Source organism: Sceloporus undulatus, chromosome 6, assembly GCF_019175285.1.
Source record: "Sceloporus undulatus isolate JIND9_A2432 ecotype Alabama chromosome 6, SceUnd_v1.1, whole genome shotgun sequence".
Taxonomy (NCBI): Eukaryota; Metazoa; Chordata; class Lepidosauria; order Squamata; family Phrynosomatidae; genus Sceloporus; species Sceloporus undulatus.
In genome coordinates this window covers 53,866,514-53,878,508 of record NC_056527.1, presented here as the reverse complement: position 1 = coordinate 53,878,508, position 11,995 = coordinate 53,866,514, and the positions used below count along the sequence as shown (strand labels likewise).

General features: G+C 39.5%; 1 protein-coding gene across 1 annotated transcript in view; it reads right to left on the bottom strand.

Moving 5' to 3' along the window:
• LOC121933367 (collagen alpha-6(VI) chain-like) overlaps positions 1–11,505 on the bottom strand; it is a 68,165-nt gene extending 56,660 nt beyond the window's left edge. The window contains 4 exon segments of the mRNA XM_042472989.1: positions 1,223–1,502; positions 1,504–1,901; positions 2,570–2,663; positions 11,451–11,505. Of these exon segments, the coding sequence (XP_042328923.1) occupies positions 1,223–1,502; positions 1,504–1,901; positions 2,570–2,630 (739 nt within the window). The 5' untranslated portion in view covers positions 2,631–2,663; positions 11,451–11,505.
• Positions 11,506–11,995: the final 490 nt, after the last annotated feature.

Genomic DNA, 11,995 nt, shown 5'->3' with positions numbered 1-11,995 from the left:
CTTGTACACAATCCACCTACTGAACCATTAATAACAATTTTTTTCCTTGTCTTTTTCCACTCTTCATTAAATTTTCTCTTCTCTTTCCCGTTTCCTTTTAATATTTCAATAATAATAATACCACAATAGGAAAACCTATAGATTTGTCAGTAGTCTTATATGGACCTCTGATGGTCTTCTACTTAGAGTGAAGCTAGAAGCTAATGTGAGAAGGAATCCTGAACCCTTGTGCCTCCTTTTTCAACATATGCTGCAATCTCTGAGGGTGTATCTGCACTGTAGAAATAATATTTGACATCACTTTAACTGCTATGGCTCCACCTTACAAAACCCTGTGAAAGACCAGCATTTTTTGTCAGAGAAAGCTAAAGACCTTGCAAAACTACAAATCATAGGATTCCATAAGATATATAGCACCTAAAGTGATGTCAGACTGCATCTCTGTCATCTCTGACTGAACCTTCCCAAATTTCTCAAGGAGAACAGAGTCACTGAAAGAACTCTTGCTTTTGGTCTCCTACAAAAGTGCTAAGTTAGGATATCCTCACTTTTTCACAACAAGTTCATGATAGCCAGGCCTATAATGTGAGCAAATTGATGAGGAAACTACTGTGGGGTGGATTCAACAATTTTCACATCCACAGTGAATCATAATTGTCATATAATATGTTGATCGGGCATATATGAGCAGATCAAATGTAACAAAGCATTTAACGTGTCCCATTTTGTACTTTAGAAATAATAAGCAGTACAGAGGAAACTGTGGTAACCTTGGTGAAAATCTTCATACCATACAAGCTGCTACTGAGCTGTGATGGGAGCTGTAATAGCTAATAGTAAGAGCTAATAACTGGAGCTAATAATAGTTTTTCTCCTGGAGAAATAGCAGATGTGATCATTGAGCAGGGAGAAAAGGTTATCATCTTCCACACATACTGTTTTCCTTGTGCTGATTCAATCCCCTGGCTGTTATCTTTAAAATGCATATAGGACATGTTAGAAGCATTTATGCCAGGATTAAGAAACCTTTTGTTATCCAGGTATTTTGGACTATAACTCCCACTGAAAGGGGCTGTTGGTGCTGTAGGAGGAAACATCTGGAAGACCAAAATTTCCCATCCATTTTTGATGTATTAATGTACTGGCCAATTTGTCTCAAGGGGATGTTACTACCACCTTACTAATCTATCCTTCTGAGATTTTATGACATTGTTTTCTTTACCTTCAGTAGATATATTGTGAACACTTTGTGTTAGTGTTGGTGAAGGAGTTGCTGTTGGTGAAGGAGTTGTTACAGCTAGTGAAGACGTTGTTACTGTTGGTGAAGGTGTAGTTAAGATGACTGTGCCAATATCCATTTCTATAGCTGATTGAATAACATTAGACATATTTTGAGAAAACATCAAAAGCTCCCTTGGTGTTTGGAAATGATAGGAGAATTTTGCAGCCATGGACTGCAGCTCTTGCTGTAGTGCATCTTGAATTCCTAAAGCTATAATTTTTTATCCCATCATTCTGTAACATTTTTGCAGGCCCTTCCACATCATCTTCTGAAGGCCCTGAAGCTGTGACCACCACAATCTGGTTTCGGTCTCTCCTTGGTGGGTTGAAAAAAGCCTCACGGACCTTTCGCATGGCATTTCCAGTTCTCAACGAACCACCCCTGAATAAAAAGTTCTTTTTAATGTGGTTCAGCATGGGGTTCTTGGCTTTAAATTCATCCAGCTGGAACTCAGTGTGGAGGTCGTCACTGTACTGTGTAAGGGCAATGCGATATTTGTTTGGGCCAATTGGAAGACTGTTGATCATTCTGTTAACAAAAGGTTTAACTGAGGAGAAGGCCCTTCTGCCAAGAACATCAGAGCTGTCAATCAAAAGGACAACATCCGCAGACTCAGAGGCTGCAAGGACAGAAAAGAGAAGTTAATACTTGTCATATCCAACCAATAAAAAGGGTGGGTTGGATCCATATTCAGAGAGATACCATTGACCAGACTTAAGCAATCCTCCCCCTTCCCTCTTGTCATGGCATCCCACCCAAACCCTTGAATATGTTCTATGGCAGCCCTGCCAAATGGGATGAGCTTCCAACACGTACATGTTTCCAAATACACAAAATCTAATTCCCCCACCTCAAATAAATCCCAAATCAGCCAAAAATGAAAATGGGAGTGAGTGGTGACACTTCTGTTTGCTTTGGGTTCACTGTGCTTGGAGCAGGAAAGGTTGAAACTGGCACCTGCCACCTCACAGTTGCCAACCCCTGCTTTACAGTTTGGAAACCTGAAGCAGATTCATCATTGACACGGAAGCCACCACTGATCAAATCCCTCATCTCACTTACACTAATGTAAAATGTTACGGCCAATGATAACAAGGCCATCAAGGCTTGTGGTATTTTAAAAAGCATCACATCTCCCTTCTCCAAATGTCTGCAATGGTCTTTGGACTAAGCAATAAGCTATCATCTTCTCTTCCCCAAACCCCTCCAAATTTCTGCTGCAAAGAAATTTACAGTTGAAATTACTGTCTCATTGATGGAAAGATACTGAAAAGGATACTGAGGTACCAGGTTTCTGTGTTAAAGAAGTTTGTGTCCCAGCAATAATGAAGAGTAAAGTCAGAAACATCTTCACTGGATATAGATGAGACAGGAAATAAATCTAGGGAATAAAAGAAAAATCCAATTTCATCACAATATTTGAACAGAATTTTACAAAAACAAGTATTTTACTTGTTATAAACAAAAGTAGCCAGTTTTGCCATGGTCGGGAATAGTCCTAGGTTTGAAGCACCAAAACCTAGGCGGGTTATAGACCGTCACTTGGGACGTCCGCAGGACGTCCCATTTTAAAAAAGGGGCGTCTCTTCTAGACACCCCGGGTCTAATACGGACTCTGTACAATATGTCGCCGGCCGTTCCACATGGCCGGCGCCATCTTTACGTATTGGACGCTGTGCGTCCGAACGTGTCGTGGCGCTAATGACGTCGCGAGTGTACCAGGGGCACCTCGCGACGTCATTAGGGCGCCACAGAAAGAAGCTCCATGTTGGAGCTTCTTTTCTGCTCCGCAAGGGAGCCGCGCGGTGTGGCTGCGACGGCTCCCTTACGGAGCAAACGGCGGCGGCGGCAGACCGCCTCAAAGCAGTGGTCTATAACCCGCCCCCGTGACTGAAAATGGTACTGCAGGCTTGGGACACACTGACACAGTCACTTTTAAGACAATTTTGGTCTCCCCAAGTGGATCACATCTATAGATTAGATTAGATTAGAATAAACATCTTGAAAGCAAGATGTCGTGCCATCAGGTTTACAAATTAAGGAGGTAAAATGCAGGCAAGGGAAATGGAAGAAAGAGACTGGAGATCAGCTGTTGCTGATGCTCTGTTAGTAAGCACTGAAATCTAGTTTGTCCCAGGTTGATATTTCCTGGCTGGTGTCCTTAATAGTTATTGATGTCTCTTGTTCTTTTGAAGGATGCATATATCCGTACTGTTCCCTTCTCTTCTTATTCCTGCACTCACAGGGCTGCAGGTAATTCGAGCTGATGTTCTCTCTGACACAAAACAAGTTCCCTGACATTGCACCTTTTGGGGCTGATACAGGGTTCTTTCACACTACACAATTTACAGTTGGGCCTCCATATCCATGGATTGGGACTTGGGACTTGAGCACCCACAGACTTTTTTTATCCTTGGAGGGTCCTGGAATCGAGGGGGCACTGTGTTGCACTATGATTCCACTTCAGATCTCATGGCTCCATCTTATGGAACCTGGGATTTGCTGTTGAAGGAGGTGTATTAAGAATTCTCAGCTAGAGAGCTCTAGTGCCTCACCAAACTACAACCCTCAAGATTTCATAGTATGCACCCATGACATGTAAAGTGGAACAATAGTGCAATAATATTGTGCAGCATGAAAGGGCACCCTGCCCTAATCCTCAAATTGCCTGGACTATGAAATCAAGGAGTACACAGCCTTGGCTTGTTTGGAAAATCTGTCCAGAGGTCGAGACTATTTCTGTCATTTTAAAGTGAATGGGAATAACGCATCTTAAGAGTATGTCCTTGTCAATATCCATGACCGAGGATAACCTGCTACTGGGGTTCAAATGACAAATGCCATGAATCAAATGGCACCTAAAAGGGATGTGCCCTCTGGGTAATATTCCTAAGAATACAGCTGTTGTAGTTTAACCACTGAATTCTCAAGGGTGGGAAGAGTTTTGGATGCATGTGAGAACTGGGATATTGAGAGAAAGTTCTTCCTTCTCCCGCAGTGCATCAGGAAAATAGCTGGACAGGTCACTGCTTCTCCCCTAGCTTTATACTGTTCCAGAAATGGCCATCTTTGGGAAGGAGGGGTCTGCAAAAGGGAAAATCCGGCAGTTACATCAAGAGATGAATTGTAGCTATGGGCTGGAGATATCAGTTTCCAGCTTGGCCATGAAACCCACTGGGTGACCTTGGGCAAGTCACATGCTCTCAGCTTCAGGGGAAGGCAGTGGCAAACCTCCTCTGAACAAATCTTACCAAGAAAAACCTAGAATAGATTCACCTTACGGTTGCCATAAGCTGGAAAGAAGTTCCCCACTTGGCCATGGAAACCTACTAGGGCCCCATTCCCACTCACTCATTTGTGCTGGATCGAACTGGGCAGATCCAGGTCCCCCCATCTTAAATCTCCTCGGAAGCAAGTGCCCACTATTTTTTACCTCGATTGGGGTATTTGCAGGTACCAGTTTAAAATGAAGGCTCCTTTGCTGTCAATCAAATTCAGCTCCACTTTCGCCAAGGTGACATTTCCTACAACAATTGGCCAACCGGATGGGTGCTTTTCCCCCTCCTCTTTTTTAAAAAACTAGTGGCAGTGTGCATCACTACAGATTATGGCAACCTTAAAACAACCCCATCCTGGGGTTTTCTTGGAAAGATTGTTTCTGAGGAGATTTGCCATTGCCTTTCCCCTGAGGCTGAGAGAGTGTGACTCCCCCAAAGTCGTGGGTTTCCACAGCCTTCCCTCTGAATGCCAGCCTCTAGCTTCCCCTTCGCTTGCAGCCTAATGCTACCTCCAAAGCCCTTGCTCCCCTCATGCATCCTCTTCCCATCACAATAATAATAATAATAATAATAATTCCTCACCCCAAATGCCATCTCTGCATCCTCTTGCTTTGCTTTTGCTTTCCCTCTGATTGCCACCCCAAAATGCAATCTATCCTTTCCTCCGCATTTCATCTTCTTGCTCTGCCTTTGTTTTCAACCCCAAAATGCAATCTAATCTCACCCCAGAATGCCATCTCTGCATCCTCTTGCTTTGCCAACCCAAACTCCTCACATACACATATTATTATTATTATTATTATTATTATTATTATTCCTCATCTCGGAATGCCATCTCTGCATCCTTTGCTTTCCCTCAGATTGCCACCCCAGAATTCCTTACAGACACATACACATATGTAGCAAAAGCATTCTGTATCAATTTGCCAAAATGAAAGAGAAACATTTGTAATGTTCGCATTGTGGCATTCGCATATAAAAAATAATTCAGAAAAAAAGCCTCTTGCAAAGTGAGGTGCCATTCTGGGAGCAAGCAAATGAAAGGGAAATGTAGCACAAGCAGACACATTCTATCTATATATGTATCTACCTGGAGAACTAGCATTCGCATAGTCTGTCAAAATAAAAATTACCCCCCCCCAAAAAAAAAGAGAGAGAAAGCTGTCTGCAAGAGGGAGGCATGTTTCATTCTCTGCCCTCCCTCTGTCCTAATTCCCTCCCCTGAACTTGACCCTTCGTCCTGCTCCTTTTTCTTCCTCCTCCTCCTTCACCCCGATTCTGCCCTTCATGGCACCCTTCTTTCCTCCAGCTCCTTCCTCCTCCTCCTCTTCCTCTTTCACCCAAAGTGGAGGCATGTTCCATCCTCTGCCATCCCTCTGCCCTAATCCCTCCCCTAAACTTGTCCCGATCATGATCGGGGACAAGTTCATATTTGCTGGACCCAGTTTTTCTCAAAAGATACAGGTTAAACTCCACTTTCAAAAGACCCATGCCAAGGGGCATTTGCCACTGAACAGGTGTGAAAGCCTTGTTTTTGTTTGTGGAAGGATTGGGGCCAATATGAACTTCCCGTGGTTAATCCAGTTTCTGAACCAGGGTAAAAGGTAGTCTGAATGGCCCCTAGGTTTCCCAACAATGTAGACATATATATCCCTAGCGAGGATTCTCTTGAACTGTATGAGTTATACTTAGAAGAGACCTATTGAAATGAAAGGGGATTTATGCTATTCATTACTAACCTAAATCTGATTTTCAGTGGATCTGCTCAGCGCATGACATCTGGATAGGATGAAGGTTTGTTGTTAATATTTCATCAGGTTTCCTCATATAAATATAAGCACAGATACAAATACTTTAGGCCAAAAGGGATATATATATATATATATATATATATATATATAATTTACATAATAATCCTCTTCTCAGCAGCTATTATTATCTTTTGTTCTAACAGATCTTTTTACTGTTTTTTAAAAAATATTTCACAGACAAATTGGATCACAATCCCCATAGTATTCTCAGAATTTAGCTTTCATCCATTTACAAATTCCAAAACAAATAACTTGATATGATTTCAAGAAGCAATTGCTTGTATAAAAATCTGGCTCCTCTTAAATGAGTATAATCTGGAGCTTTCTTTGTAAATGCAACATTCCAAATTCTTGAACATTGCCAAATGAGACAAATCTGGGACCACAAGCTATTGTTGCAGAGAGGTGTTTACCTCTGAGATTTTAATATGTGGTGTATGTGTGAGGCTATATGTCTGTGAGAGTGTGAATGTGTGCATGTTGTATGGGTAAGTAGGTTGATAGGGGTAGATGGGTGCTCTGGCCCCATCCATCATCCCTCTTACTCCCAGCCCCACTTATTCAGGCACCTCATCAAAGACTTCTATAACCACTAATGTGACCTTCCACACATGCCCCTGCCAAGGTTATGTAGTCCTGCGTTCCCATCAGATCAAATTCTGTACTTCTTCCCTTGTATACTTGGATATAGCCTAACAAACCTGGGATTGCTAGAAGAAGACTGTAGATCATTCATATCTCTTATGACTCAAATGTTCTTACCTGACACAAGCAGGCATTTCTAAATATCAATACCTTTCCTGTCTCAGTCTTTCCAACACATCTCTCATTTCCTCAAGTATTCTACTACCTAAAAAACCCTAAACACTGCCAGTTGTAGTGTTGAGTACTGATGATTTTGCAGTCAAAACAAAACCACTCAGAAACCAAGTAGGCACAAGGAGAAATGGATCCCCCACAATGTACACTTTAATAAAGAGTGAGCATCAGTAGTCATGATTTTTGAAAAAAGGAACTGGAAAACCAGAGGTGAATGGAGTATCCTGGAGAAGGGCATTGCTTTAACCTGGTCATCTTTTGAGAGATTAAAAATATATTGCACCATCACTACCAGTAGTTTTCCTCCTCCTCTTCTGTAATGGTTAGTAAAATGGTGAATCTTATCCAAACCTAAAGAGATGTCTATGGAGTTTATCACATGGGAGGCATCCAGTGCAGAAACAGGATTTAAAATGGCATTTAAAAAAACCCAAAACCCTAAGATGACACACAAAAGCACAATTGATTTTCAGACACATCAGGGTTAATGCAACATTAAATCAGCTAGAAAGTCAACAAAAAGTTATTCTTTTTTACTTTTGGGATTTTCCAGAAGTGAAACGAATCATGTTTTGTCTACTTTGTAGCTGAGTTAATGTTGTGTTAATGCACCTTAACAGTGACATCATCTGAAAATCAATTGCACTTTTGCGTGTCTTTTCTAATTTCTGTCTGGGTTAATGTTGGGTTAATCTGGACATCATCTGTTTTTGTCGGATTTTTCCACTTTAAATCCCATTTTGGCACAGGATCCCTCCCATGTGATAAGGTCCTAAGATGCTAAACCAAATCCTGGGATCCACTGATATGGGACCTACCAGCCACCCCGCTGCTATTCTTACTATTACTATTACTATTACCACACAGACCACACAGGTCTTGATTAGAACTTTAGAGTGGTAGAATACAATAGTAATGTGGGCTACCTTCAAACAAAGACAGACAGAAAATCTAACCAACTTGTATGCCTTCAAGTCATTTCTGACTTATGGTGACCCATAAGTCTATCATAGGGTTTTCTTGGTAAGATTCATTCAGAGGACCTTTGCCATTGCCTTCCCTTGAGGCTGAGAGAATGTGACTTGCTCAAGGTTACCCAGTGAGTTTTATAGCCGACCTGGGAATTGAACCCTGATCTCTAGAGTGATAGGAGTTTATCACATGGGGGAAATCCCATGCAGAAACAGGGGTTTAAATTGTAAAACATGACATCGTTGTTAAAGTGGTGTTAACCCAAACTGAAAGTAGACAGAGAGTAGACAAAAGACACTCCTATTTATTTTAGGAAAAACCCAAAAGTAAAAAGGAGTGGATTTTGTCTACTTTCCGTTCGGGTTAACATCAGTTTAACATCAAAGTGTGTGATAATTAACCTGCTTTCACAGGGTTTTTCCAGCTTTTAAATCCCATTTTTGCATAGGATTTCCCCCGTGTGATAAGCTCCATAATCCAACCCTCAAACCAACATGCCACGCTGCCTCCCATCAAATATTAGGGGTGTAAAAATATCTCAATCTCAACTACATTCCAAATCCCTGATGCATTTCCTTTCTGACCTTGTTTCATGAAGCATTCTGAGACTTTCTATTCTTTCCTGGGCTGAAATTTGTGCAAACTTATTAAAAAGATTCTTGCTACGTTGTGTGTAGATTTGCTCAATAAATGTAATTTACACCTTTCCCTTTACACGTATATCATATTTCAGTCCATATTATGAATAATAAACATATTAACTGTTTGCATATTAAAATCTGTGCATTTTTATTTCTTGGCAATGCCCTGTGAGGTATGCAAATGCTCAGTGCACAAGGTGAGCTGTGTATTTTCTCATAACTAAGCCCAGGAAGTATGAAAATGCTGCTTTCCTTGCATTGGATTCAGTGTTGAATCTATTGCAATTTGCTCCATCTATGTCACAAAGAATGTACTCAAACAGAAGAAAAGAGTGAAAGAAACAAGCCAATTTCCTGAAATCAAGCTCCGCTGACTCCAGTGTGACTTTATTTTCAAGTGACCTTGATAACATTACACTGCAAAATAATAATATGTCTTTATTTTGCTATTGACATACTCAAATTAACCTGCTCTGTATGTACATGTTCAATTCTATTGTATAATTAAAATGGCTTAGTACTCATTATATGCAGATAACATGAAGGACTAAGACAAAACACTTGAATTAATTTACTCTTAATATATTTTTAAAGTGTTTTAGTCGAATTCCTTGTCCTATAAAACATATTCACTAATTTGAAGAGGAAAACATTTTTCCACTGGTAAGTTGGGGTCGCTGGTTCAATTTATTTGTGTTAATGGTCCATTTCTAATGTGTTCATTCATAAGTCTATTTTATCTCATGTCTTCTTTTATGCATGTTTAAAAATCTGTGTGAAAAAATTATACAAACATATGTTTAAATATGTGAAGCATTTTGTTTAAAAGACACATATCTAACCCTGATTTTGCCAGGTTTAGTCATTCCAAATTGCATATTATCTAAATATGTGCTTTTCTAAAAATATTTTATTGTAAAACAAGACTTTTTAAACACATTTTGCTGTGGGGTTTTTTGGTGCTGAGAATTGCATTGCAGAAATCCAGAGAAATATGAAACCCAAAAGCTAATGAATTACTCTGGGAGTTGGAGATATCTATGTCATTTGAAATCAAAATGGACAAAGCTCAAATTCCTCCCTTTACATACGGTTAAAGATATTTTCCTGATTGCCTGACTTTCTTAAAAGAAAAGAAAAGGCAGTTCAAGGCTTCAGTCCTAAGCATGTTTTTACTTGGGAATAACCGCTGGATTTAAAGGAATTTAATCCCAAATAGAATTGCATGGTAACAAACGTTGAGACTGAAAACTTTCCAGTATTCACTAACATTCTTTGTAATTGATGGGAGAAATTTGAAATGCTAAACTGAAGAATAATGCAATGAGAATAAAAACAATACTATGTCACTGGGAGTTTGTTTGCATGATGATAAATCAGAGTTTCATCACATTCCTGCTCCTCAATTTTCTGTCTATTTCATTTCTTTTTTTAGAATCAAGACAATTTTTGGCTAGCTTACCACCACAAGGCACACATTATTGTTATACTGAATGCATTACAGCCAAAGAGCATTAGTTTTAAATGGATGTCATTCCAACAGTGCAACACTTTGCCTGTCTAGTTAGAAGTAAGCAAAACTGAGTTCAGCGTGACTGCCTTTTAGAAAAGTGGGCATCAGGTGGCCGCCAGCAGCAAAATGATATGGTTCCTCACAGACGTAAGTACCATTGATTTCAATGAGATGTTTATTCTTATTCTTTATTTTCATTCTTATAATAATATTATTAATAATAATAAGCTTTATTTGTATACCGCTTTTCTGTGGACGATCAAAGCGGCTTCCAATATCAGATTAACAATCTGCTTTTAATGCTTTTATGCTGTTTCAAATTAGTGGTGTTTTAATAGAATAGTTTACACAATTTAAAAAAAATCATCATCTATTTTTTTTAAAAAAACAACACTGTACGGTACTTTGCTTTATTCTGTACTGTAATATTGTAAGTCACCTTTGGCCTCTGGTTAAGAGAATATACTGTATACACACACTTTCTGAGGGTATGTGTGAATTGCATTGCCACATAAGTCTTCTGATTAAACCTCTTGGACTCTCAAACACGCTTAAATTGGGATGGATTACATCCGTTGTAAATGTTGTTGGTAGTTTTGTTTTCAGATTAATACTTATAGATTAATATTCAGGAGAGATGCAAAGATCCAGTAAAAAAAAAATGGACACCATTTTTTTAAAGTGCAGTGTTATTAAAATAATACATGTTGCCTCGAGGCAAATACTTTTATTTCCATCTGCCATATCCCTTTGCAATCAAAGAATCAAAGAAATATTATCTTCATCAGCAGTTAACAGTCAGGATTAATTTGATGTGTGTGTATATATACATATATATGAGATGCATAGCAAAAAGGTAAAGGGAAGAACATTGTCATATGACAAATCCCTAATGTCAATAGAATAAACTTAAATTTTGTGCTTGACAAAAATGTTATCAGTATTAAAAATTACTTAAGAGTAATCAGTCCTTTAATATGTCTATTCAGTACATCATGCCCTAAATCCATGTATTTCTCTTGAGAAAAGTTCATATTATCATCTACTTCATAAAAAGGTTTATGGCCAAATGCTAGCATTAACAGATTCAACAGGAACAAACTAAATGACCACCACAATGTCTGATAAGCCTACCAATGAATGAATGAAGACGCTTACCAATCTATGCAATGTTCATAACATCTTCTGCAGTGAAGTGGCTCCAGAAAGATCAACTCTTTTATGAACAGCTCTATATTCGCATCAGCATCCTATAAATCTTCTCATGAGATAGCAGTTTAGCAGTTAATTCTGTGGAAATGGGTCACAACCAACCCAAAGCTAATTCCCTGGAAATGAGTCACAACCAGCCCCCTTGACCCTTTCCATTGCATCATGAGTATTGAATCCACCCTGAAAAACCAAAGCACCAAAGTCCAAGCTTGCATTTTTCATGGGGTTCCTCCTGGATGCCCTTCATTTTCAGTGGTGACCTCCTCCTACCACCAGATTATACTGTTTATATTGTAGTTGATCAGAAAATGACTTTGTTTCCTGTGGTTTTAAAAACCAGTGAGAATGCTGTTCTGTCCTCTCTTTCCTCCACTCTCTCACATCTGTTAGGCTCCAACACTCCTTACTACAATCTCAGTTTGATTAGCCAAGTAATTCTGCAACCTTCTGGCAAGGACCCTTTCTGG